This window comes from Cervus elaphus, chromosome 14, assembly GCF_910594005.1.
Source record: "Cervus elaphus chromosome 14, mCerEla1.1, whole genome shotgun sequence".
Lineage (NCBI taxonomy): Eukaryota > Metazoa > Chordata > Mammalia > Artiodactyla > Cervidae > Cervus > Cervus elaphus.
The window spans coordinates 73,544,493-73,570,661 of record NC_057828.1 but is presented as its reverse complement, the minus strand read 5'-3'; the positions used below and the strand labels follow the sequence as shown (position 1 = coordinate 73,570,661).

General features: G+C 45.6%; 1 protein-coding gene across 2 annotated transcripts in view; it reads right to left on the bottom strand.

The window, feature by feature from the left end:
• Positions 1–26,169, bottom strand: part of KCNH1 (potassium voltage-gated channel subfamily H member 1) — a 406,833-nt gene that overhangs the window by 85,190 nt on the left and 295,474 nt on the right. For both annotated transcript variants that reach the window (XM_043924426.1, XM_043924427.1), the window contains exon 10: positions 8,793–8,989. In XM_043924426.1, the coding sequence (XP_043780361.1) occupies positions 8,793–8,989 (197 nt within the window). The remainder of the gene's footprint in view (positions 1–8,792; positions 8,990–26,169) is intronic.

Below are 26,169 nucleotides of genomic sequence, written 5' to 3'. Positions count from 1 at the left end.
GCGACTGAACTGAACTGAGATTTGATTCAGCATTGGTGCACAGAGGTCAAGATTTCGGCATCAGGCATAGGGGAAAGAGATATTGTCAGATGACCATCCCTTAGGCTATGGTGTGGGATTTATGAGGAAAGCTTCTGAGGAAGAAAAAAAGGGAGGTGTCTCTATGGACGCCATCTTACAGTTAAGGTTTCAAAAATCTATAACAATAACAAGAGAAAAGCATGTGCCCAATAAGTTGATGAATTTGTAGGCTAATTTGTTGGTTGCCTGGTTGGTTAGCTAGTCTGTTCATTCACTCACTAACTTAGTTTTAAATGTTTACCATTTCCTTGGTGGCTCAGATGGTAAAGCGTCTGCCTACAATGCGGGAGACCGGGGTTCAGTCCCTGAGTCAGGAAGATCCTCTAGAGAAGGAAATGGCAACCCACTCCAGTATTCTTGCCTGGAAAATCCCATGGATGGAGGAGCCTGGTAGGCCTACAACTGAGTGACTTCACTTCTTCACTTGTATCAAGCTCTAAGAGAACTGATCAGGACAGAGGTGAGTTAGTCAGACAAGGCTCAGCCTTAAGGAGCTTCTAGAAAGGCCCACAGCCTAGAGTTACTTGGAAGTATAATGAGAGCTATCAGCGAGGTGACCAGCGCTTATTGGATCAAAAGGACAGGGGGCCTCACTAATACCAGAGAGACCGAAGAGAAGACATATGGAGTCCAAGCCCACTGGTGGATTCACTTTAGAAGTTTAAGTTAAGTAAGGGCAGGACGAGACCATTAAGTGACACTGGTAACAAGTAAATTACAACCAACAAAGGTTGCCCTGAGAAGCATCAAAGCTGGATAGTCCGCGACGCACATCGCACTGGAAACCATCTGCATGGACCTCTGGGCTGGGGTAGATTTGTGTGTGAGCTCCTGAGGCAGGCGTCCCAAGGGGTTGAACCTACATTTGCTTCCATTGATCTAACATCTTAGAAGGTAGTTATCATTGTGACAGGCAGCCTAGTTTGAAATTCTGACTCTCCAGTTATAAGGGGAGCAGGGGCTAGAATAAAGACCTCCACGACTCACTGGCAAATTTTATAAGGATGAGCTCATAGCCAAAGAGACAGTTTTAAAGAGTAGGAGGAGCATTTAAATGGGAACTAGGATGCACAGAGACATGGCAGATGAGGTAGGAACATGAAACTTGACTGAGCCAATAAAATAACCAGAACGTCACTTGCAAGGAAGGCATCGGAAGCCAAGGAGGCAACATGTCTCAGCAGCCTCCTACTAGCACGTGTGTGTGCTCAGTCGGGTCTACTCTTTGTGACCCCACCGAATATAGCCCGCTAGGCTCCTTTGTCCATGGGATTATGCCGGCAAGAATGTGCTGTCAAACGCTCTTTGACAATGTAAGGCTGGCTGCCCTTTAGAAATCAAATGGGCTACCGAGCACTTGTAGGGAGTGAGGGAAAGCGGAGTTTAGGAGGATGTTCAGAAAGCAGGGAGACTCTGCCAGCAACCTCTGCTCAGGATTTACTGAGGACCCAGCGAGCACACCCCCCACCGATGAGTGTCTTTGGCTTCTTGATGTTTCACAGACAAGACTCGTCCATTCTGCAGGTCACTGACCACTGGAGCCGCAAGAGAGATTAAAGCTCCTCTAGTTCCTGCTTCCCGAAGATGCTCTGCAAAACGCTCACTCTGAGAGATGTTAGTAGGTGTATTAAAATAGATAACAGATACTATTTGGTACAATTCAAAAAGTGTTCAGGGGCCAAATAAATGTGAGAAATATTGGGCTAAACATCTGAGACTTCAGGATGCCAACCTGCTCACCTGGGGATGAGCCCCTAGTCTGGGACTCATTAGCACCACCCTATTTATTATCATTTATTACCACACACTTCTAACAAAATATTAGGAAGGTACATTAATCTCCAAAGGACTGTATTGTCATGGCAGTCCTCTATAGTAGGCCAGACCCTTTCTAACTCCTAGTAAACACACTGTGTCACTGACATGATGTTGGTAAGGGTTAAGATAAATTACAACGTCCCTCCCACCCCACCCCACCCCACACTGAGCTCTTCCAGTCCCTCCATCCATTCTGTCCTGGGAGGAAATTGATCTGTGATGAGTCCAGCAGCACCATTCTTTCCCAAACCTCCCTGACGAATCACCTGGTCCTCTGGTACAACTTGAGGGGCCCAGGCACAGACCTTGGAATCCTCTGTCTGGGAGATTTCTACGTGTTCAAATTTAGCCCCTATTCCCCTTTAAAAACTTTCAGCACCTGATAGGATCTCTGCATTTACAGAAAAGCTAAGCTCCTCAATAATAATAATGATAGCAACTCATAGCATTGAGAACATGCTTCATCAAAGCACCCTGCTAAGGTATGATTACTGCTTCTATGTTAACAGTGAATGAACTGGGACCCAGAGAGGTTAGGGAACTGGCCCAGGGTCCTGAAGGAGAGTCAGGATTTGAAAAGTGCATTTCACTCTAGAGTCTATATGTTTAGCCACCACTGCCTACTGCCTCCATCTGACTGTTCTGTGAGCCAAACCATTACAGCCCCTGCTCTCCTTTGCGGTGCAGCCCCCACGCCTGCAGATAATGGGAGGGAATTCACCTGACTGTGTACCTGTAAGGCCCGGTGACTTCCACCAGATCAGCCTTCCACAGCCACCCCGAGGGGCGGACAGGATGAACCCACAGAATAGCTGTACTTACTCAAATTCCTCCCTCAATGCTCCCACCTCCCCCGCTAACAAGTGGCTGAGTCCAGGTATGAGGCTCTAGCTTTAAAACTCATACTTCTTCCAGAACTTTATTGCTTCCTTGGAAATGGCTGCAGATTTATACATGATGAAGCAAGGGGTCCTTTCATTATCTTTCATCTCTGTGATCATGTGCTTTGTTGGGGGGGCACTAGGGAGGATCCTTGAAAATCCACGGAAGCCCCCACAGGTCCCTCAACATCACTCCTGAGCCTCCTGAGGAAAAAAGGGACTTGGCTTTGATTTATATTTTGTTGTCCCGAAAGAATTATGGTCTTATCACTCACACCCATCTCTTTCCTTCCCCACCCTTAATTTCAACACCCTGATTTTAAAATGATCTTTATAGCTTGACAGTTTAATAGATGATTTTCATTCCACAGAAGCCCTCACTGTAGAAGAATGACAAGGAAAATATGGGCTGTGTAGAGATCATTTTAAAAACTTAGCGATGCAGTGAGGAAGGGGACGTATTTCCAAGCACCTGGCTTTACGTCTGTGTTTGCCTCTTACCAACCTTCCATGAGAAATTGTTTGGGGAGGAAACTGCAGGTTTTCCAATGCCAGCTACAGCCAAAGCTCTCTTCAAGCCTCCAAGCTTTGATCTCTTTTTCTCCAGAATATTAATAAAATGCCCTTTGGTTAAAGTGGGCTAGAAATGTACTTATAGTATTCAGCACAATTCACTATGGTAACCTCTGTTTTAGAAAACAGGCGTTAGGAGGCTTCTGCTTTGAAACCACCAGTAACTATTGTCCCAGGTCCCTCCCAAACTCAGTAGGTTGAGACCTTATCAAGCCAAGGGAAAAAAGAATCTATCCTGAAACAAATAACTATATGCAAACATGATGCAAAACATACTCAAAAGCACAACAATCTTGGCTTTAAAAATAAAGCCCCCCACACAGAAAATGAGCACCACCCTATTAATAACCTACATGCCAATTATCCCATGCGCTGACTGCTGTTGATTACCCAAATGCGTGTCTGCAATATGTCAGTTACTCTTGGTGCATCTCCTCTCATGTCCTAGCAATGGGCAGGAGGGCCGATCTCCTAGCACCTGGGAGGTGAGACCTCCCCTCCGGTCGTAAGGAGAGTAGAGCCCAGATGAAACACTGACTCAAGAACGGGTCTGGTTATAAACGAGGAGGGCAAAGGGTGAACCCAGAACTTCCTGGACTGAAGGTGGAGGGAGAGAATGGGCGGTGGGCAAGAGGAGGGAACTAATCCATAAGTGGTTCCTACAGGAACCATGTCAACTTTGTTTTGTGTTAATGTATGTGATCTTCCCATTAAACCTAGTTATGAGGGAATTCTATTAGATCCTTTTGACAGATGAGAAAACTGAGGCCTAGGATACTTTAGTAACTTGCACAAGGGCACACAGCTAGTCAGGAGACACACCAGGGTTCCAATCCAGGTCCTTAACTCTTCTTCGTTACTAACACTGGCCAGGCTGACCTGCCGGTCCATGCCTCCCCGGCACCCCCAGCAACGGTGTGGCTGTCACTCTGGGGGGAAGCCTTCTCCAGTCTCACAAGCTGGGACATGACTGTGATTTACTGTACAATTTTCAGGTGTGCTGGAGAACAACAAAGGCCACTAGAGGTATTTTAGAGACAAACTGTGCCACCTCTGCAAAGTCACCAGACTGAGAGAAAGCAGAGGCCAAAGGAGAACACTCACACGGAAAAGCTGAGCGCCACACATAACCAGGCGCCCCCCCCCCCCACCCAGGATGTGACGCTGCCTACCAGGGAGGGGGCACGTGCGTGGTTTGCAATCTACCGCTTACAAGCGGGTGACCTTGGAAACGTGATTCTCTTCTCCATGGGGTCCTAGTTCATTCCCTTGAGAAGGGGGGTTGGTACTGGGATATCGGAAGGCTGTTCTGAAGATTTAATAAGCTGACATAAAACATATACTGACACTGTGACTAACTGGAACTGGTAACAACGTTACTATGAATAGTGTGCAAAGCTCCAGCTGCCTGTAGGAAAACGTCCGGAGAGCCTGACACCCGAGAAAGCCAAGGGTCTGGGATGGGGGCCTTTTATCCCCTTTTTATCATGAACGACAATATGCCACCCCCTTCAGAAGAAAGGAGGAAGCTGTGCTGTCCTCCACAAGATACAGATGCCCTGGTGACTGACTCAACAGGTCAGAACAACCTCAGTTTTCCCTCCATGAATGGAACTGGCCAAAAGACTGGGTGAGGGCCGACCCCACCACTGACCAAGCAAAGCGACAAGGAGGCCAGAGCAGCTGGCCCCTCTGCTGCAAGAGGTGCAGAGACCCCGGGGGGCAACATCCACCCCACAGAACATGCTGCAGAGCGAGCACCCTGACGTTCTGAAGAATGAGTACCCTGTGCACGCAACGGTAGAAGCATAAAACAAGAGAGAAGAGAGTCTCAAGTGGACACAACAAAATAGTAACAACTCACAACTTAATTGAGCATGTACTATGTTCCAGACCCTGTGTGTGGGAGCTTTGCAATATTATCTTATTTAATCCTCACAATAATCCTACAAGGAGACCTTTCCATCAGCCCCATTTTACAGATGGGGAAGGCAGCATTTAGGGCTTGCAGAAGCACGAAGTGGCAGAGCAGGAAGCAGACTGAGGTCTCTTCTGGCTCAGAGCCCACAGACAAGAAAAACCTAAGGTCAACAAAATGCTGGGATGTCCTTCAGGTTCTACCTCCTTCATCACTGCCTATGACCCCAGTGTCTTGGAGGAAAAGGTCCTCCCTGTGTTGGAGCCCAAGAGCACTGCTGAGGCTGGGGTGGTCACACGCATGGACTTAGGGGTGAGAGGGTGAGGCTTGGAATACAGAGGCCAGGGTCAGCCATGAAGCTGTGAGAGGCAGAGAGAAACCTGGCCAGCGAGTCATTTCCGGCTCATTCTGCCCTTACTCACCCAGCTCTGTGAACTTTCTATACAATGTCTCGTTTGTGAAATGAGGGTGGTGGGAAATGGAGAGGCTGGACAGAGCTCTTGCTGTGCATTGGAGGGCGTCCACAAGACCGAAGAACTCCCCAAACCGATGCCAAAGGCACCGTGTTCTCAGGCCTCTTTGCAGAATAACACACTCGATTTTGCCAAGATAGAAACAGCCACAAGCATACACTTCACTTGGCCAGAAAAAAATAGCTACAAGAATGATTCATGCATGTAATGTTCTCATCTTCTATGCCCTATGTAACTAGGAATTAATTCTCAGAAGGACACAATGAGAGACTACAATGGATATACCAAAATGACAAGCCGCTTTTATTTTTTTTTCCCCAAGAAAAAGAATGGCTATCTCCTTATATAAAAGAACTTACTAAAATTCTCTCAGATCCATACCAGATTTATAGGCATTTGAGATTAGAAAGACATTTGAAGGTCAACTGATCTGACTCTCCATTGGGTGACTAAGTCCCTTCCACAGTATTTCTGAGGGGGTCTCCAGAGGATGCCTAAACACCTTCAGGACAAGAAACCAGATACCTACTGCTTTCATTGAGCAGCTCTGATCTTCTCCAAGGTCTCGCTCATACTGTCTACAGCTTTGCTTCTTCCTCTGTGCCCCGTGGCCATATAGACCATGCCAGCCGCTCCTCCAAACAGCCTTTCAGAAACACGGCCCCCTGAGCTTTCTCTTCTGCAGAGCTGTCGATCATTCTGCACTTACAAAAACAATCTGACCACTGACATGCTGTTGTTTTGGCTGTCGTCCTTGTTTTTCTAAGATAGATTTACTTGATCCACAATTATTCCAAAATGATTAGTCCTCCAAATAATCCAAACTGTACATTTTTTCCATCCTATATTATCAGCAACACTGAAAGCTGATTATAATCAACTTGCTTTCATAAAAAGAAGGTATCAATCAAATAACAGACTTTAAGAGAATCCACTTAGCTAAAAATACCAGCAGCAGGCATTCCATGTTCGTAGATAAACAAGGAGGAACTGTGAATGCACATTTCTACCCCACTGCCCATTCCCCGTTGGAATTTAAATGACTAGTTTTCCAATCACAGAGCCATAAAAATCATCAATCATCTTGGCCACAACCTCACATTTTATGATGTACGTGCTGAGACCCAGAGCTCCCATCTCTTTCTCCATGCCATCCCCAGATGTTTTTTAAATTCCCTGTTCTGGTTTAGGCACAGGGGATACCAAGCCCTTGCCCTCCCAGATCTCTGAGCAGAGACTCATAGGGCAATGCAGTTCAAGGAATTTAAAACAGGTGGAAGCACACTGTTGCGCTAGCCCAATGACAAGTGTTTGGAACTTTGTACAAAAAACCTGAAAGGCAAAAGACTGTTTCCTTTCTTGTGCCTTGACTCAAACTCCCCTCCAACTTCCTTTTGTTTGGCAAACTGATCCTCTAAGACCCAGCTCAGGTCTCACCACCCACCCCCAATACTTTCTGACTCCTTTAGCTGCCCTCCTCCTTTATGATCTCGTAACACCTTGTACAAATCACACTCGGTGTACTTAGCATCATGGACCGCACTTATCCCTCCTGTGTGTATCTTCTCTATTAGACTTGAGGTTCTTGAAGCTAATGGCAACCCACCCCAGTATTCTTGCCTGGAAAATCCCATGGGTGGAGGAGCCTGGCAGGCTACAGTCCATGGGGGTCGCAAAGAGCTGAGTACAACTGAGCGACTTCATTTTCTTTCTTTTCTTTTCCTGAAGCTAGGGAGCTGAGTGTTAATTCAGTTTTATACATCTAGTCTAGTTCAGTTGGCAAATATGGGATTTATGAACAAATAAACATTTCAGCAGACCCATAAGGGTTTGAGCATTAAAAAGCAGAGACATTACTTTGCTGACAAAGGTCCATTTAGTCAAAGCTATGGTTTTTCCAGTGGTCATGTATGGATGTGAGAGTTGGACTATAAAGAAAGCTGAGTGCCGAAGAATTGATGCTTTTGAACTGTGGTGTTGGAGAAGACTCTTGAGAGTCCCTTGGACTGCAAGATCAAATTAGTCCATCCTAAAGGAAATCAGTGCTGTGGTCCGAGAGCTCAGGGAAATTCCTGGGGAGGAGAGCAGTGTGGACTGAGGTTTGAAGGTACAGGTAGAAGCGACAGGATGCGATGAGCAAACGGAGGCATGGGAGACAGGGAAGAAGCGTCGAGGATGATGGCAGGGTTTTCCAACCTGGAGCCCCAGGGCGACAGGGACAATGTTAACAGACAGGGACCACAAGGAGAGGAGCAGTGTGGGGGGTGGGGGGTCATGAGGTCATTTCTGGAAAGGTTCCTAAGACAGTCCTCCGGGATGAATTCTATAGGTGGAGAGCTACCTTCTTGACCAAAGGAGATAAATGAAATGCAAGAACATCAATCATGAAAACCCCGAGTACAAGACACATCGTCTAATCCTCGCAGACAGATGGAGCAATTCTGATGATTAGAGGGTGAAAGTAACAAATTCAGATGAGAGATCTTCTGGTTCTTAAAACCACAAATCATTTCTCAGTCAGTTAAACTGATATTTGTATATAAAATAATCTCCAGGAAATAAAATCCCATCTCTTATTTTCTGGACACAATTGACTCACTTTCCTATCTTAAAAAAAAAAAAATATTATTACCAGCTGGCTAACAGCCTCACACCATTTAGTGCGTTCTAATCAGCAGGGAGAATTCAGTTTACATTAATTAAGTGATCCCACTCAACCATTTTATTGACTAATAACCTCATTTTTTTTTTTTTGGTAACTCATCTTTTCAAAATGCTAGAAGGTGAGGATTTTACTAAGGAAAAGCCCAGAGACACACTCAGGAGCAAACTCTTCTGCACCAAAATCAATCCATCTTTTAATCTAGCAACGTCCTTTTCTCTCTCATTTTATAGCAGAAGCTCCGAAGAGCAAGCAACAAGCAGAACCTCTACAGAATCAACTACTCCACTTAAATAAACAGCGAAAGGACTTCCTCAGCTCACATGGTTATCCTAAGAGCACAGAGACTGCTCTTGGTAGAAAAGAGACGGAAACAGCACACTCACCCGCTTCCTCAAGTTGTAGGTGAGAATGAGGTTCCGGGAGAAGGAGTGGGAGAAGGCCGTGTAGAATTCCAGCACTTTCTGCAGGGCGTCCCGCTTGATCACATGCAGGTCGCAGTAGGTCAAGGCCCTCACGTTAGCACAGGACTGGGCCAGGGTGGCTTCCTTCCAGAACACGTCTCCAAAGACATCTCCTTTCCCTGAAGAGAGAACGCGGCGATGAGCAACGTGCCTGCCAGAGGAGTCTGTCCGTCGGCGCTGGCTTTCCACCGTCTCCCAGGACTGCTGTCCATTCGGCATTCCACGGCTTGGGCTCCGGAAATGCCAGAATGGTTTTAATTTGGACCTTAACAACACGCAACTTCAGAAAACTAAAAATACCATAGGATACATGTCAAAGTTCAACCAATAACTTCAGGATCACTTGTGACCTCCCGAACATCCTACACGAAGCGGGAACCCCAAGTTATTCTTTGTCACCCCTGGTTTTCCGAAACACTGATCATAATCTATAACAATGTTACTTGTTGTCTATCTCCCAGCATGAGCTCTCCCGTGTCCCATCCTTCCACTAACACAGTATCTGGCAACACAGTAGGAGTTCTCACAGTATCTGCTGGCAAAAGAGAAGGAAGGTAAACTGTAGGTCTACATTAGTGTGACTGAGAGCCACACCCTAAGCGGCACTGGGGAGGTTGTGGACTCCTCACTGGGAGCTGAAAAACAGGAGGTGTCTCCCCTGTTTAGCATGACCTATGTGGACAAAATCAGGCAAGAGTGGAGCTCCTCTTCCTCCAAACTCTGTCCACCGCCCTGAGGTTTGTATGTGCAGTGTCCCCTCCCTCACTCTCTCTCCTATCCCTCCTCCCATGTTCCTCACCTTGCCAGATGCCCTCCTGGTGGTATAAAAATACGGGCCCTATATAAGTGGCATCTTGAGGATCCTCTTATGCCTAGCATTCCCCAAGACTCTATTTAACAATATATTTAATAAGTCAATAGAGTACTCATCCCACGTAGCGGTATTCTGGGTCAAACTTCTATCAATCTCCTCTAAATATTTGTTTTTCTTACCTAGTGATATTCTTCCAACCTTTTCCAAAGACTGAGGTTTTAACATATGTCTAATGCAAAGCTTAATTCATTCCTGGCACAGCCTCTGGTTATATAACAAATAGCTTGAAACATTGTTTCTCCTGCCTTTAAATTTTCACCACAGATACATACAAATCTGAATCTCTAGGGAGCCAGAGAGGGGTGTTTGGGAAGGAAGAAAACAATGCAACCAGGGTGAAAACCAATCTAACAACCCTTGAGGGAGTTGTCAGCCCATGCATTCAGATCAGCCACACTCTACAGCGAGAACCCAGGTACCTGCGACTCCGTGTGATTTACAGGGCTGCTGTTTTCCTAATTCAGGTGAAAGGAGGCAATTAGGGTTTTAAGCATCTGGACAGAACTTGACCTTTTCTCAAACACCAGAAAGTGTTGTGTCCACTCTAAGCACATAAGGTACTCCATGGGTATAGGCCTCTCCAAGCACCTCCACGGCATGAGCAGAGAAGCAAAGTTACTGGACATGTTACTTCACATATTATGTGTTTGTGAAATAAAGTGCAGCTGTAATTTATGAACATAGTTTCATCGACTCAATATGAGCAGGATACAAGCTTGGGGTAGCTTTTAGGCAAATATGTGCCTGTGCTATTTCAATCCCTTACCAGCTGTTTTTTCAGCCATCTGTAATAGGAGTGAGGTAATGATGCAAAGCGGAAGCCGGCCGATGGGAATGTCTCTCTCTGTGGGATACCACCTGGCTTCCACGAGGAGGGGTTCATTCAGTGTGCGCTCCCTGGCATGCATGGAGTCCTCATCAACAGGGCTGGACAATTCATTCATACATATGGAGCATTCTAGAGTTCCTCTCTACTGCTCTGCAATGCCTCTCATGCCTTTTGTAATTATGTATTCCTGTTCGCCTAGACAATGCTCTTTTTCTGACACGCAGTATGGCAGATAGTCAAAACATAGACCTGACTCTCATAGTGTAACTTATGTCAAGAAAGTGAAAGTGTTAGTCACTCAGTCATGACCAACACTTTTGAGACCCCATGGACTGCAGCCCACCAGGCTCCTCTGTCCTTGGGGATTCTCTAGGCAAGAATAGTGGAGTGGTTTGCCATTCCCTTCTCCAGGGGATCTTCCCAACCTAGGGATGAAACCCAGGTCTCCCACACTGTGGGCAGATTCTTTACCACCTGAGCCAGTGGAGGTCTCATTCCATGTCAAGAGGTGAAGTCTAATTCCCTTTCCTTAAATCTGAACTCACTTTAATCCCTTGCCTTCGCCAACAGAATGTGGCAGAAGCGATGTTCTGGGATTTTCAGGCAGGGTCAGAAGAAGTCTTGTAGCTTCTGCCTGGGTTTCTTGGAACACTGACTTCTCAGGATCCTCCCTGTTGGACCCAACCACCATGTTTTAAGGAGAGAAAACCAAACAGGAGGTCATATAGAAGTGCTCTACCAGTCCAGTTGACAGCCAGGCTCCGCCACTCTCATAAGCAAGCCGTCCTGGCCCTCCAGCCCCAGCCAGCACTGGACTGTAACCACGTGTGGGAAGTTCAAGGGAGAACCACAGCATCATGAGAAACAATTCATTTTTTAAGCCACTAAATTTGGGAGTGGTTTGGTCAGCAGAAATGGATAACCAGAACACACAGAATCATGGAGCTCTAGGCCCATGAGAAATTACTTAGTGGTTTAAGTCAGAACTATTGAGAATAGATCATTGGTAACCCTGCCTGATTCTTAAGATTACTTCATCTAAGCAACTTAAGCTTCCATCAACAGATGAATGGCTAAAGAAGATGTGGTGTGTGTATACGTATATGTACACACACACACACTCAGCCATAAAAAAGAATGAAATGTTGCCATCTGTAGCAATATGGATGGACTTGGAGGGTATTATGCTAGGTGAAATAAGTCAGAGGAAAAATGAATACTGAATATTATTTACATGGAAACTTAAAAAAATACAACAAATTAGTGAACGAAACAAAAAAGAAGCTGACTCATATATACAGAGAGCAAAACAGTAGGTACCAGTGTGAGCAGAGGGAAGGGGGAGGGGCAATGCAGAAGTGGAGGAGTAAAAGATACAAACTATTAAGTATAAGATAGGCTACAAGGATATACTGTACAAAGTGGCTATTATTAAATATCCAATACTTTGTAATAACTATGAATGGGACATAAATTGTGTTAAAAATTGTGAGTTACTATACTGTATACCTGTAATATTATAATACTGCATATCAACTATACTTCCATTTAAAAAGCCATGGGGGAAAAAAAGCTATGGAAAAAATATGAGGGGAAATTGTTGAAGAAACAAACTGGAGAAATGTGGTTTATTTAGCAATATAGTCATTATATTCCCATGTCATAAAAATAGACATAAAAATAATCAAGGGAAATATATCAAAATATTAACTGTTATCTGGGGATGGGGAAGTGGATTCACAAATCATGATTTTCCTTGTTTATGCTTCTACTCAAAGTATAATATTTTCTAATCAGAAAAAAATATTACTTCATTTAAGCAAAAACCCAATATGTGAACATTATATATCTCAAATGAATTAGGAGTAGCCTTTCTAATTATAAAAGAACCTATAATGTAAAATAATAGCCCCCCCATGTATATTTAACATATGAGTTTATTTGTAAAAATTCAGTTTATAAACAACTCTTCAGGGGCATATCTATTGTTACCACAAAGAGCAACCATGTTGTGTTTTAAACATACCAGGAAATAAATCACACATATTTAGAAATGACAATATTCCCATTGTGAAGAGTTTTCCAATCAAAGGTTTTGACAGCAACAATAAATGGAGACTAGTTCCTGCTACACCAAGTATTTCACGGTGAGACAGTCATGATTAATCTGTAGGGTCTAGAAGTCTCAGTGTTGTCATAACTTGCATCTGATTTTCAGCCCCAACTGAAAATCATACTATCTTTCTTCCTGTCAAGGCAGCCTTTTTTGGTATAAATGATCTGTTAGTGAGATTTAAGAAAGAGGTGTCGGAGGACCTGTCAGATTCAAAACAAACCCAGGACTATTCTGGCAAATGAGAAACGTATTTATGATACACATAACTTGGGAAAACTGTCAAAGGGAAGGACGCACAGCATTGGGCAGCTGCCTGTAAACTACACACATTGCTGGCATCATGACTTCCTGGGTCAGGCTTACGCATCAGAGGCCAGGACAAGCTCTATACCCACATTCATCTCTCTTCCCTAGTGTGAAATGATTGTTTGCTGAAGAACAAAAGGTACGCCCGTGCACTCGGCAATCAAACTTCTGCAGGTAATCAGCTTATTGATTTATTTATTACACCGAGATGCTGGGTGCAGAATGTTAAAACCTAATGTTCCAGGATTCGAAAAGACATACTAAGTGGATGTTCTCAGCTGGGAGAAAAGAAAAAAGGAAAAACAAAAGGGAGGGGGGAGTAAGGGAAAGGTAGTCTCATTAAAACTCCAAGCAAACATCCCTGTGGTAATTAATCCTCCTCCCCTCCCACCCCCAGTTAGACGCAGCTTTCTTGACTGCACCTCCTCTTTCGCTGTAAACATAAAAAGCCCTCTGGGGTACAAACGTGGGGCTGAGCACCAGTCACAAAGCAGAGGTGGGAGCTGGACCCAGGGCTCAGGTGGCGGTGGGAGGGGGAGGGGAGCTCTCCGCAAGGAGCCCAGCACAGGAGGAGACCAACATCCCACAGCACAGGGGTCCCCAACCCCACCCGCAGAGCAGAGATGAGCGGCAGACGAGTGAGTGAAGCTCCATCGGTATTTATAGCCACTCCCCGTCACTGGCATTACGCCTGAGCTCCACCTCCTGTCAGAGCAGCTTGAGATTCACGTTGATGTATCGCAAAACCCATCACAACTGTAACAGAATTATCCTCCAATTAAAATAAATATGTTAATTTTAAAAACAGATCCTCATAGGAGTGTAAACCATACCCAGCACTGTGCATGTGAAGGATCCAGGTTGTGAGCTCCTTATCCCCCTGCCACCATCCATGGAAAACCTGTTTTCCATGAAACTGGCCCCTGATGTCAAAAAGGTTGGGGATACTGCTATAGACAATTTGATGTCATGAAGGCAGAGACTGAAACACCCTCTTTCAGAGGCCAAAGCAGGGAGGACAGTGGGAGCAGGGGAGCTTGGGAGGGTTAAGAGGAGTGATTGGGGAAAATTCAAGAGGTGCTGGGACTCAGGGATCTGAGAAGATCCAACAGCCTGATGTCCGGATGTTAAAGAGCTGCAGAAATGGATGGCTGAGTTTATAACACTCCAGAAAAAGCCCTGTTTCTCAGACTGGCTGTGACTGAGCTTGGAGGGGTCAGAGCAAAAACAAAAAATTCCAGCTGCTTCTCATCACTATTCCTTATTATGTCCTCTCGTAAGGACCACTCAGACTGGTATCCTGTACTAAGCAAAACGTACTTCTGCAGTTAAAGACATCACATGCTGCTAAAATCAGCAGCCACTTCTAGGCCCATCCCGATTGGAAAGAACTGATTCAGTTCCTCACGCAGCTCCCGGCGGGCGCTCTTCTGGGTGCTGAGGTCCAGCAGTGGGATGGCGGAGGTGGTGGAGAGAGAGGAACAGAGCAGGCTATGCTAACACACCAGGGGCTACGATGGGAGACAGACAGGGGTGCTCGGCTCAAGCTCAAAGGTCAAGGGAAGGCTTCCGGGGAGATGTGGCATCTGAGCTGAGCCCTAAAGCAAGGGCTCCGGTGAGCCAGCATGAAGACAACGCACACACTGCTCTTACAGTGAATGAGTCAGCCTTCCACTGTTCCTCGCTGAAATGCTTGTCTTACGCTTTGGACCTTGATGCCTTCAAACTGTGGTGCTGGAAAAGACTCCTGCAAGTCCCTTGGACAGCAAGGAGATCAAACCAGTCAATCTTAAGGGAGATCAACCCTGAATATTTGTTGGAAAGACTGATGTTGAAGCTGTCGTATTTTGGTCATCTGATGAGTACAGTCGACTCATTGGAAAAGTCCCTGACGCTGGGAAAGATTGAGGGCAGAAGGAGAAGAGGGCATCAGAGGATGAGATGGCTGGATGGCATCACTGATGCAATGGATGTGACTTGGGCAAACTTCGGAAGATGCTGACAGACAGGGAGGCCTGGCGTGCTGCAGTCCATGGGGTTGCAAAGAGTCGGACACGACTAGGTGATTGAATGACAGCAGCAAATATCCTGATCGACATCTTTCTTAGGCCCAGAATGAATCTGTATATACCTAAAGCATCAGAGTAGTTTCCCGAGTTGGGTTACTCTTTCCTCTGACATTCTTTTCACTTTCTGCAATTCTGAATTTTCAGTTTTCCCCTAGTCATTTCAGCTCTCTAAAGGAACTATCTTAGGCTTATCAACTTAATGCATATTCTATCTTCACAGCCTAAGCCTCAGGTGGAAAAAATTAAGCACAACTGTTAGCTCTGGCCTCTGTTGAAAAGGTTATAACTATCTACGCCTTGTTGGAGCCCTGAAAGCTAATTGATTTTTAAAAAATGTTTTTGGTAATTCTCTTCACTGCTTAGGTCCTGAGTCACACCCAGTCAAGTTAGGTTAGTGTTGTTACAATTCTTTTAAAATATCAAGTCTACATTTGTATTTGACCATCTATGAACTCCAGTGATCTCATCTATAAAATGGAAATTGGGGATTGATGCTTGAAGTAGAAAGTACCTACTTCCAAGGTTTGTAGAGAGGATCAAATGGTTAAAGTATTAAAGCGCTGTGCAAACAGGAATAAAAAGAGACACAGCACAGAGACGATTCCAGGGAGCGGCAGCGGCACGTGCAAAGGCCCCGAGGCACGGGGCGTGGCTCTTCAGCAGGGCCGAACGCTCTCGTATTGCCCCGTGTTTTGGATCATCTGCTCCCTCACTGGCCTGTAGGGATGAGCGTGGACCCTCTGAGGAAAGTGCCTGGTCTCGTCATTCAGCTGCAAACTCATCTAAGCACCTTCCAGACTCTACAGGGAGCATGTGCACCAACACTGCTGCCCGCCCCTCCCCAGGAGGCTGGGAGAGATGCCAGGAATACAGACTGAGGTGAGGGGCAGCCCGAGGGCCTTTATTCCTCTTCTCTGGGGCATCGGGAAGTCTTTCGCCCTCAAGCCATTCAAAGACTAGAGGGACCTTGCCACTCACTGCATCAGGAGGGTGAAATGTGGCAGCAGAGATCCTGGCATGAGCAGAGAGGCTCTGAGGGAGAACCGCTCTCTCTCCTGGCCCTTGGGGTAATTCTGCTTAGGGGACATAACACAGAAGCTGGAACAATCCTTCCAGGCAAGCCCCAAGCAGACTGTGCACACCCACTGAATCGGCTGGCTCAGGAGGATTAGAATGAGGACGCGGATAGTTCTCAGACCCCCTGGACTCAGGATACACACCAGGCATGTGCAATCCAGGTCCTCGCCGTGGTCCTCAGACTATGTAAGACGAAGAGAACTGGCCAAAATCTCCTCCTCCCTGGTACTTCCCCTGGGATGTTTTCCAACTACTTTTTCATCCACTCCCTCAACAGAGGCTTCAGGCCAGACAAGCTCACTTTGAGCTCAGGTGGACCCTGCCAGCCCCTCCTCCTGACTCTCCACTTCCAGTCACACGGGTTCTTAGACTTCCTCCAGTCCGGCTCCCTGCTTCCCTCTGGGCCTTCCCAGCACAGCCTTGGACACTCCGCCCTGCTCCCTGGTCTGGATAACTCCTTCTCATGCCTTCAAATACACCCACACCTCCTCCCCGACCCCTTGATCATATTTGTGCCCTCGGCACTCTGCAAACACGCCTCACCTCTGCATCACCACATCCCAAGCCGTGTGTCTGGCACACGGCAGGCGCTCAACAGTTGCTGAATGCATAAACCAAGGGCACCAGGCATCTTACTAAACCTCCCCACTCTCAACTCACTCAGCTAGAAAATGTGGGTAATAAACCCCACCTCTCAGGAATGTCGTAAGACTCACATGAAATAATATGAACAATGCCCTTAGCACTGAGCTTGGAGCACAGTAGGTGCTCAATAAAGAGTAACCACAATAAGTAAGAGTCCTCAACAGTATAAATCAACTATACTCAAATAAAAATTAAAGAAAAAAAAACTGAAGCTAGTCAACCATGTGACAATTAATTTCACTGCAAAATGGCCTATAGTTTCAAGCAATAGCAATCTACAAACCATTCATTTTGAACACTGGCTACTTGTCCAGGCCTGTGCTATTTGTTGTTCTCAGATTTATTTCTATTCAATAAATATGTATTGCATGCCTATCATGGCATTGTGCTAAGTGCTGAGGGATATGATATCAAGAATCAATTAGTTCTTATCCCCATCCACCAAAGTATATTGAAGAGTTACAGTAAGAGGAAAGATAATAGGAAGCAGAGTGTTACAGGGGAGAGGAGATGCTGGTGGGAACCATTCTCAGAAAGAGTGCCGGGGATAAGGAAGAAAAATGTAAAGCATGCATAATCAATTTCCCTGTTCAATATTAAAAAAAAAAAAAAAAAAAAGAAGAGTCCTCTGTAACAGCCCTGTGATGCAAATTCCACAGGGATCGTCAGTCCCATTTTGAAGACAGGAGTAGCTCCAGAGAGGTTTAAACGATGGCCCGTGACCCACAGACTTTCCCCACACTGCAGCCTCCACACGGAGAGGCGCCCCAGTGCTCCCAGCGGTCACCCTCTGCAACCCCACCCCCTGCCCCAAGCAGCTTCCTCTTCAGCCAACACAGAGAGCTCTACCTCGGGCAGGCACCAAGCTGGGTAATGGGAACGAGGATAAATCAGGGACTGCTTTGATCTTAAGGAGCCACGGCCACGGAATCACATGTACCCCAGAACCACTTCTCTGTTACAGAAACGGAATCCACGACCCTCAGCTGGGCACAAAGATGAGCAGAACCGAGGCTGCACCGCACTAGTGTGGCCCTCTGTCCGCGCTCTGGTTAAGGGGAGGGGTGCGGAGGGATGTGTGCCCCCGTGGGTCCTGCCCTGCCCTCCTCTCTCCCCGCCTCCTCCTGACCAGAACAGGATGGGAGCTCTCTTGGACCAGGGAGCCCAGGAGCCAACCTAGTTAGGATGAAGCAACAGGCTAGAAGGAGGCTGGCTGCCTGACACCATGAAGTTGCCATTTCAGGCCCCTATACCTGGACTGCTGGCTACACGAGTCAAAAACAAGCTTCTGTCTTATCTAATCTTCTATTTCAGGGTTTTTGCTGGATCAACCAAACCTACCTCCTAGCCAATTCAGGAGTCTACTATCCAGTGGGGCTGGAATATGTTTGACTCTATGGCAGTAGGTATATACACGCCTATTTCCTTCACCTGTTCCAGGAAAAAGCATGGACTTCCTTATGTCTGAAGGATCGGACAGTAACACGATGGTGGAGGCTCTGACAGCATGTTTGGAGCAAAAGCCCCAGCTACTTGAGCTCAACACCTTGGTGGTACCCATTGACCTCCCACCAGCCCTGACTGTGGACGTGGGGACAGGATCTGCTGAGGAGTCCCAGTGCATCAGGCCAGCAGCCAGCCAGGGACCCTGCTTCAGGCATCCACTATGTACTTCACCCCAGAGCTACTAAGATCCAGGCTTCCAAGCTAATTTTGGAATACTGAACTCTACCTCATGCATTTATGGCCATTTCCCTTGCATTGTCTGAGACCATGGAGGAGTGAAGGTAAGCAGGGTTCTGCCACCTTGTAAATCTTGCCTCCTATCTGTAGTGAAACCACAAAGCCCTTGTTCTCACTGGGGGAGAAAAAAAAAAAAAGCTGCTGGCAGTCTGTGATCTCTGCTTTATCTCCTGCAGTTTAGAGACATAAGAATGTACATCAAAGACAGACAGACATGGTGGAAAGCTCATCCATTTGCCTTCCCGACCAGGCCATGAAGATCTGTTGCTAGGAATATAGCCTTAGCTTTAAGCATCAGATTCTATCAGATTGTGCTGTGGTGTTGGGTGCTTAGCCTGTATGTTTTATTGGATTTCTCTTGCCAGAAAATAAATCAGGGAATGGAAAGGCTCGGTAGGTCAAGGCTCCAGGGACAGGCATGCGGTTCATCCCAATTCTCACAGGGATGTCTCCTTCTAGAAAGGTTGGTCTCCTGTTAGATTTTGTAGGAGAGCTGAGAGATGTTCAAGAAATACTTGTTTTCTTTGGAGGTTGGTACAAAGGAGAACAACTGTTCTCTGCAAACCATCTCCCTACTAGAGATGGGACACTGGTGTAGTTCAGCCATATATCTGGTTAATGAAAACCACGTGAGAATCCATAACATCATATACCAGGTGCAGTGTGAACTGTCTCTGACCCTCCCAGGCAGTTACTAGATTGGGAGTTCCCAAAGGTGGGGTTAGTTCTCACTACCCTTTTGCACACAGTTCAATCCAGTTCAACAATTTGGCCCAACCTATCACAGATCAGGCAGTGTTCCAGGAATTAAGGGAGATAAAACAAAATGACAGGACATTATCTCTAATGTTCAAGGGGCTTACAATGTAAGGAGACAAAACTTACATGTGTGAAATGATGAAGTTGAAACAAACAAAAATGTAAAACCAAGATATGTGAGAGGCTGCTCTAGGAAATCAACCCAGAGTATTCACTGGAAGGACTGATGCTGAAGCTGAAACTTCAATACTTTGGGAAGAGCCAACTCATTGGAAAAGACCCTGATGCTGGGAAAGATTGAGGGCAGGAGGAGAAGGGGGTGACAGAGGATGAGATGGTTGGATGGCTTCACCAACTCAACAGACATGAGTTTGAGCAAACTCCAGGAGACAATGAAGGACAGGGAAGCCTGGCATGCTGCAGTCCATGGGGTCACAAAGAGCTGGACATGAATGAGTGACGGAACAACAACACATCCAGGCAGAACTGCTGAGATTTTACGGAGAAGAGAAAGGAGCCGGCTTTCGACAGTGAGGCAAGAGAATTTAGACACATGAAAGAGATGGGTAATCCCCTCAAACCGCAGGGGGAGAAACTGGATGGTTGGGAATGAAGAGAGTTGATTTGGGCTCTGCTCTGCTTTCTGTAATGACTCAGTTTCTTGGTGGTGTTATCTACACTGTCTCCAGGTTCTCACTGTTGAAGGGGAATGATTTGTCCCTATTCCTGATGGTTCCTGCCTGGAAGGCAGCTCCAGGGGCACCACACTCCTGGCCTCTGTCGTGCCCTCATCTGATTGATGAGTTTGGGAGGAAACCCTGCACGTGTGCCGGCCAGCCCCTTCTCTGTCCTCGGGATCTGCCTGCTGGAAGTTTATTCTCTCTCGTCTCTGGTGGTCCCTTCCACCACCAGAACAGAGCTACAGGACAGAGCCTCACAAGTGTAGGCTTGTGCTGGTCAGCAACACAAGGGTGGGTCTAATCCTGGGCTTCATATTGGGAAACCTTCTTGGATGCAAATATAATGCATATTCTCCAACACCAGCTTTATTACAAAAGTGAAAGGTGATATTTTGGCTGGTACCCATCTTACTTATTGTCTCTCTCTTGGTTCAGAACTCCAGGAGAGATGGATACAAATTATGAACCACCCCTGAACAAACACCCACCTCTCTTCATTTCTCAAGCTCCTCTAATCTTGCTTCTGACCTTACACTCAACACTACTCACAGTAGTCAATAACTTCTCCTGATAACAGCCTAAAAGATATTTTTCAGTCCTCAACATATTAAAGCTCTTTGATTCTAAGATATATTTAAGTTGTTTGGCATGCTTTATCTCTGAAATCAGAACACATTTTACAATCAATGATCTGTTACGGTTTAACTGGCAGCCTTGTTCCTCAGCGGGCCATAGAATATTGGTGCGTCTTTATCATCCACGGCATCTGCTAGACAACGGAAATATGGTTCTGAAGCACTTGAAAATGCCCTTTTCTGCCCCTCCTTGGCTTCGGCGACATCCCACTCCCCTGGTCGCTCACCCTCTGCAGGTGGTCCATTTCAGACTCCTACCTGTGACCCACATTAAATGGTGTTCTTTGGGGCTCTGCTTGAGACCTTGTTGCTTCTTATCTTCCCCTCTCTCTCCAAGTTTTCTCAGCCTCTCCTCTGGCTTCAGTTGCCATCAGGATCACAGTGATCCCCAAGTTTATACCTCAAGTTTTGATGTCTCTTCTGAGTCCAGCATCTCCCATCGGACACTTGAAATTAGCTCAAACCCACAGACTCAAAACTGGAACCGGTCCTGCCCCCAGAAAAACCTGCGCATCCTCCAGTGTCCCCCTCCCTGTGAAAGTGGTCCAAGTCATTCCAGACTCCACCCTCTTGCTTGTCTCCATATTCAATAAATGACCAAGCTCTGATCATTTTTATCTATCATGTATCTCTTGGATCTGTTTACTTTCCTCCATCCTGTGAAGTCAGTTCAGGCCTCTCTTATCTCTCAGCATCCTCCTCAGCAGTCTCCTTGCCTGCTTTCCTTTCTTTTCATAGCAGTCAGGATGATCTTTCTAAACACAGATGTGATTCTGTTGCTCTTTTCCTTTAAAGTCTTTGTGGATGCTGCCCTTCTGCCAGGGAACACTCTCTTTTAAATCTCCTCTCCTGGTCCCCTACCCACTTCTCCGCTGCACCTAGTGGAATTCAGTTTATCATGGAAGTCTCAGTTCAGATGCCACCTCTATCAGGAAGCCTTCCTTGATTTCTCCTGCCTGGGCTGAACTAGATGCCTGTCTTATAAGCTCCCACAGCATCCTGTTCTTTGTCCTATTATAACTCTTGGCATTCTACTAAATAACAGAAGTGAAACTGCATATTCACTTGTCTGTTTTCCTGGTGAGACTTAAGCACTAAAGCTGGCCTGTTTATGGAATGAACAAATCAATATATGAAAAAACACATCTGAGTGGAATGATATACAGTGGGCCAGGATCTGAAAGACTGATCTGAAATGCCCTGGGATGGATGACTTTGAGGACAGGACTGGTCCCCGGTCCAAGTGTCCTCAGGTGGCTACACTGTCAGCCTGACTCTAGAAGGAATTTGCTGACCTGCTCAGAAACACACCCATAATTCACTCTGATCCAGCTTAATGCTGAGCTGAAAATTTATGGACAGATCTAAAAAGAAGAAATAAAAATGATGGATGTTAGAAATTACCCTATGATACAACTGCTCTCCTTAAAGGAATTAAAATCTCATCCAAATATGGGTCACCAGCCTTCCTGGTGGAGACTCTACTTAGTTCTCGCAAACAACATTGGCATCGCTCTCTGAAGGGGGCACCACACATAAACGGTCACATTAAACCAATGGCTGGGAAACATCACGACTGTTCTCCTTCTGCTCTTCACAACTGCAATTAGATAAAATTAAATTAGCCGAATGTCTCTCCACTAAGTCAACAGATCACAAATCTTCCACTGAAAACAGGTGATGATTTTCTAAGATTGCTATAGATAACAATTCAAAATTGACTTGATTTTCCTCCTTTTGTTTATACAATATGTATGCATTGTAGAAAATAACTGAAATATATTGAAAAATAGAAAATATGGGCTCTGTGCTTTTGGCCAGTCCATGGGGTCGCAAAGAGTCAGACACGACTGAGCGACTTCACTTTCACTATGCTTTTAGCCAATAGACAAGCATGCAGAAAGCTTCAGTCGACATTTTGGTACATGTTCCATCTTTCTTCCACTCACATTCATTTTTATGTAAGTTAAGGTTACTGCATACATACGTATATATTCTGTTTTTCTGCCCCTCCCCCGCCCAGTTAACATGATATTTGAAACATTTTGCATTCCAACAAACTTCTCATATCATCATCATAATAACTGCCCTTGATTTACCATAATTTTTTTTAACCAGTCCTCTCTGTCTGGGCTCTACAGTTACGAGAATTTCCTTTAGGAAGCTCTATTAACTCTCCTAACTATCAGCGTCTTCACTGGGACTACAGGGACTACAAACCAATCTTCTAAACTGCTTAAGCAAAAACAGCATTAGAAGCAAGAACCTGGTCGTCCTCCCCATCCTCACTCAATGCATGCATTACCGGATACAAATGGTTCTGCATTTCTGAAGTTCTGTTCACGCTACGGCTCCTGGCTAGGAGTGCGGATTTAATGTAATTGATTCGGCTGATGGAACAGCTATATGCATATTAATGTTGGCTGAAGTGTTTAGAGAGACACTTAAACAAAGCTTCCTCCCTCTGTGCTGAGCACGATCAAGAGGTATTATTATATGGTTCACAACAGCAGTGGTCACGCAGCCACTCAGCAAGTTCCCGGGGGACGTGGAGGAACATTCCAGAGACGATGGTGCAGGAAGTGGGGGGCTCCCCTCAACCCCTCAGAAGGATCTTGGGAAACGTCTCTAAAGGATTTAGCTTCTCTGCCTCTAACATAACTAGGATTTACACAAAGTTATTGCTGCTTTTTCAACTTTTGTTAGATAAGCCTGTCTACCTTCATTGTCTAGTCATTTTCCAAGAACTGTTTGAAGGAGGGGTTAGGAGGACCTACTAAGATTAATGCTATTTTTTCCTGATTGGATCAGGAGATAACAAAAGAAATGCTGTCAAGATTTCTTTTGAAAAATAAGGAGAAGGCAATGGCACCCCACTCCAGTACTCTTGCCTGGAAAATCCCGTGGATGGAGGAGCCTGGTAGGCTGCAGTCCATGGGGTCTCGAAGAGTTGGACAGGACTGAGCGACTTCACTTTCACTTTTCACTTTTATGCACTGGAGAAGGAAATGGCAACCCACTCCAGTGTCCTTGCCTGGAGAATCCCAGGGATGGGGTCGCACAGAGTCAGACACGACTGAAGTGACTTAGCAGTAGCAGTAAAGTCTACTACTACTTTATTTAGAGGATAGGTGTAAGTGAGAGCAGGAGAGAGTGGGGTAGACACACCTGTCCCTGCTTTCCTCATCCCATCTGGACCCTTCTTTGCCCTTGAATCTATTCCTCCCTTTCCCCAGCAGTCTATTTATTAACTAGCAAGAGGGCAAATAAGGGATCTTCTAGGATTGATTTTGCTAATTTTTTTGAGGATACCGAGCACCATTTCACCATATTCTGTACCCTTATCTGACATTCCCTCCCAGAACTGAGTTTTCTTTTCATCCAGGTTCAGAAGGAAAAACAAAAAACAAATCATATCGTCACGCACCAATAAAAAGTAAGCTGTCCAGATGGAAATAAAATCTAATTAGGCAATAAAAGTAGAGATTGTGAAACGGTTCAGTATGAATGAAAAAAAAAAGAAAAATAAAATGTTTTTTTCAGATTGCATCCTAATAACCGAAAGGATATGTGAAACTTGGAGCAAAGCTTTCTCAAGATTTACTTAAAATTTTTAAAAAAATTTTCCTGATTTTGAAAGTAGCATACATTCTTTTAAAGAAGGTTTGAAAGACAAATATAAAAAAGAAAATGAAATCCCCTGCCACCTCAAAACCAAAGTCATCAACTATAACATGCTGATGAAGCTGTTGGTGGACTTTTATCTATGAATGTTTCTTCCCACATAGCTGAGGTCACATTACATTTAAAAAGTGTATTTTATTACTTTACTTATCATAGGAGCTTCTAATATCATTTAAAATTCCCTGTGAGCATTTTGAATGACTACAGTCTCATTTCTTTTAAAACGCTTTGAAATACTTGGTCATTCAGATAAGCATCCATATATTCCCTCTTCACCTATTTCCCCCTTGACTTCCTATTCCTTCCTCTGAATCCTAAATCTGTCTTGAGCCCTGGATTCTTTTCCCAGTTCCAGAGGCGCCTTCCTGAACAGCTGTGCAACACTCCACTTGGATACCCAACTGCCCTTTAAATGCAACAAGTCAAAACCAAGCTCGTCACTTTCCCTCTCACCACCGCTTCCTCCTGATTGCCTACGTCTGTTGCTGGTGCCTGCATCTCCCCACCCACCTGGACATCAGTCACCTCTCTCACCTCCCCACATCCTCTCATTTACAGTCCTTCAGACTCTCCTCCCAGAAGGTCTCAGCCACCTGCCCCTTGCATGCCAAATTCAGCAAATACAGGATACCCAGTTAAATCTGAATTTCAGATAAATGGATACATTTTTAGCAAATATATATATATGGCCCACTCAATATTTAGGAAATATTTAAGCTAAAAATTATTCTTTGTTTATATGAAATTCAAATTTAACTGGATGTCCATGTTTTATTCGGCAGCCCAAATCCTGTCTCAGTTTTTCCTGCCCACACCTTAACACCTTTCATCCATACTATAAGCTGTACGTAAGTCACTGAATAACCTCCTTGTCTCTATGTCAAATTCATTAATTTTTGCAAATCACAGCTTTAATGGTATTGCACTCTACCCATCCCTTGGCGGTTTCCCACTGCCTAGTCCCTCAGACTCACATTTAGAACCACCAGCAGGCTAGCCCACACCCGCCTCTCCAGCCCACGTCCCTCTGCTGCCTCTCAGGACCAGGGCAAGTGCTGGCCTCCCGGTTACAGATCACCCTACACTCTCCGTTCCTCGGCCTCTCACACGGTTCTCTCCATCTGTGATACCCTACCTCACATGTCCAAATCCCGGCTCCACCTTCACAAGGCCACCACCCTAGGCTCAGCCTTCATGTCCTTGTACACAGATCATGAGTAAGCTTATACCATCATTTTGGCAGGTCAGAAACAGTTGAAAATAGGCAATTTCAGGTGGTTTTGGCTACTGCAATGTAAAATCCCCTCTCTGGTGCTTCTCTGCCTTACCATCTTCCCCATGTTCATTTCTTCAGCCCATTCCACAAAGAAAGAATATCAAGTAGTGACTGCCTACAGCAGTTTCTCAAGTACAGTCCTCCGTCCACCACTCCACGGAAGTGGGGTGGGGAGGGGGTGCTTGTTAACAGTACAGATGCCAAGGCTCCACCCTGGAGCTGCAGAATCAGAATCTGCAGGGAGGGCCCGGGGATCTGCATTATGATCAAGCTTTCCAACTGAGACGTCCGTTCACTAAAGCAGAGAACCACTGCCCCGCACGGGATGTCTTCTCTGTCTACTCACACTGGTCCCTGAATATCCCACAGGGTTCCTACCTCTAATGACCCTAGAGACTCTTGAGGATCCTTCTAAGCCCAGGTCAGTTTCTATCTCTTCCACAAACATTTGCCTGTTCACACAAGGAAGTCTAGAGAAAGAAGTACTGTGTCACTTGTTACTAATCATGCGTTTTTCTTCCCAAAGGGGATAGAACATTCATCCACAATAAGGACTTTTTTCTACCCACCCCCTACCCATCCCAAAGAGACAAACACCAAATTAGG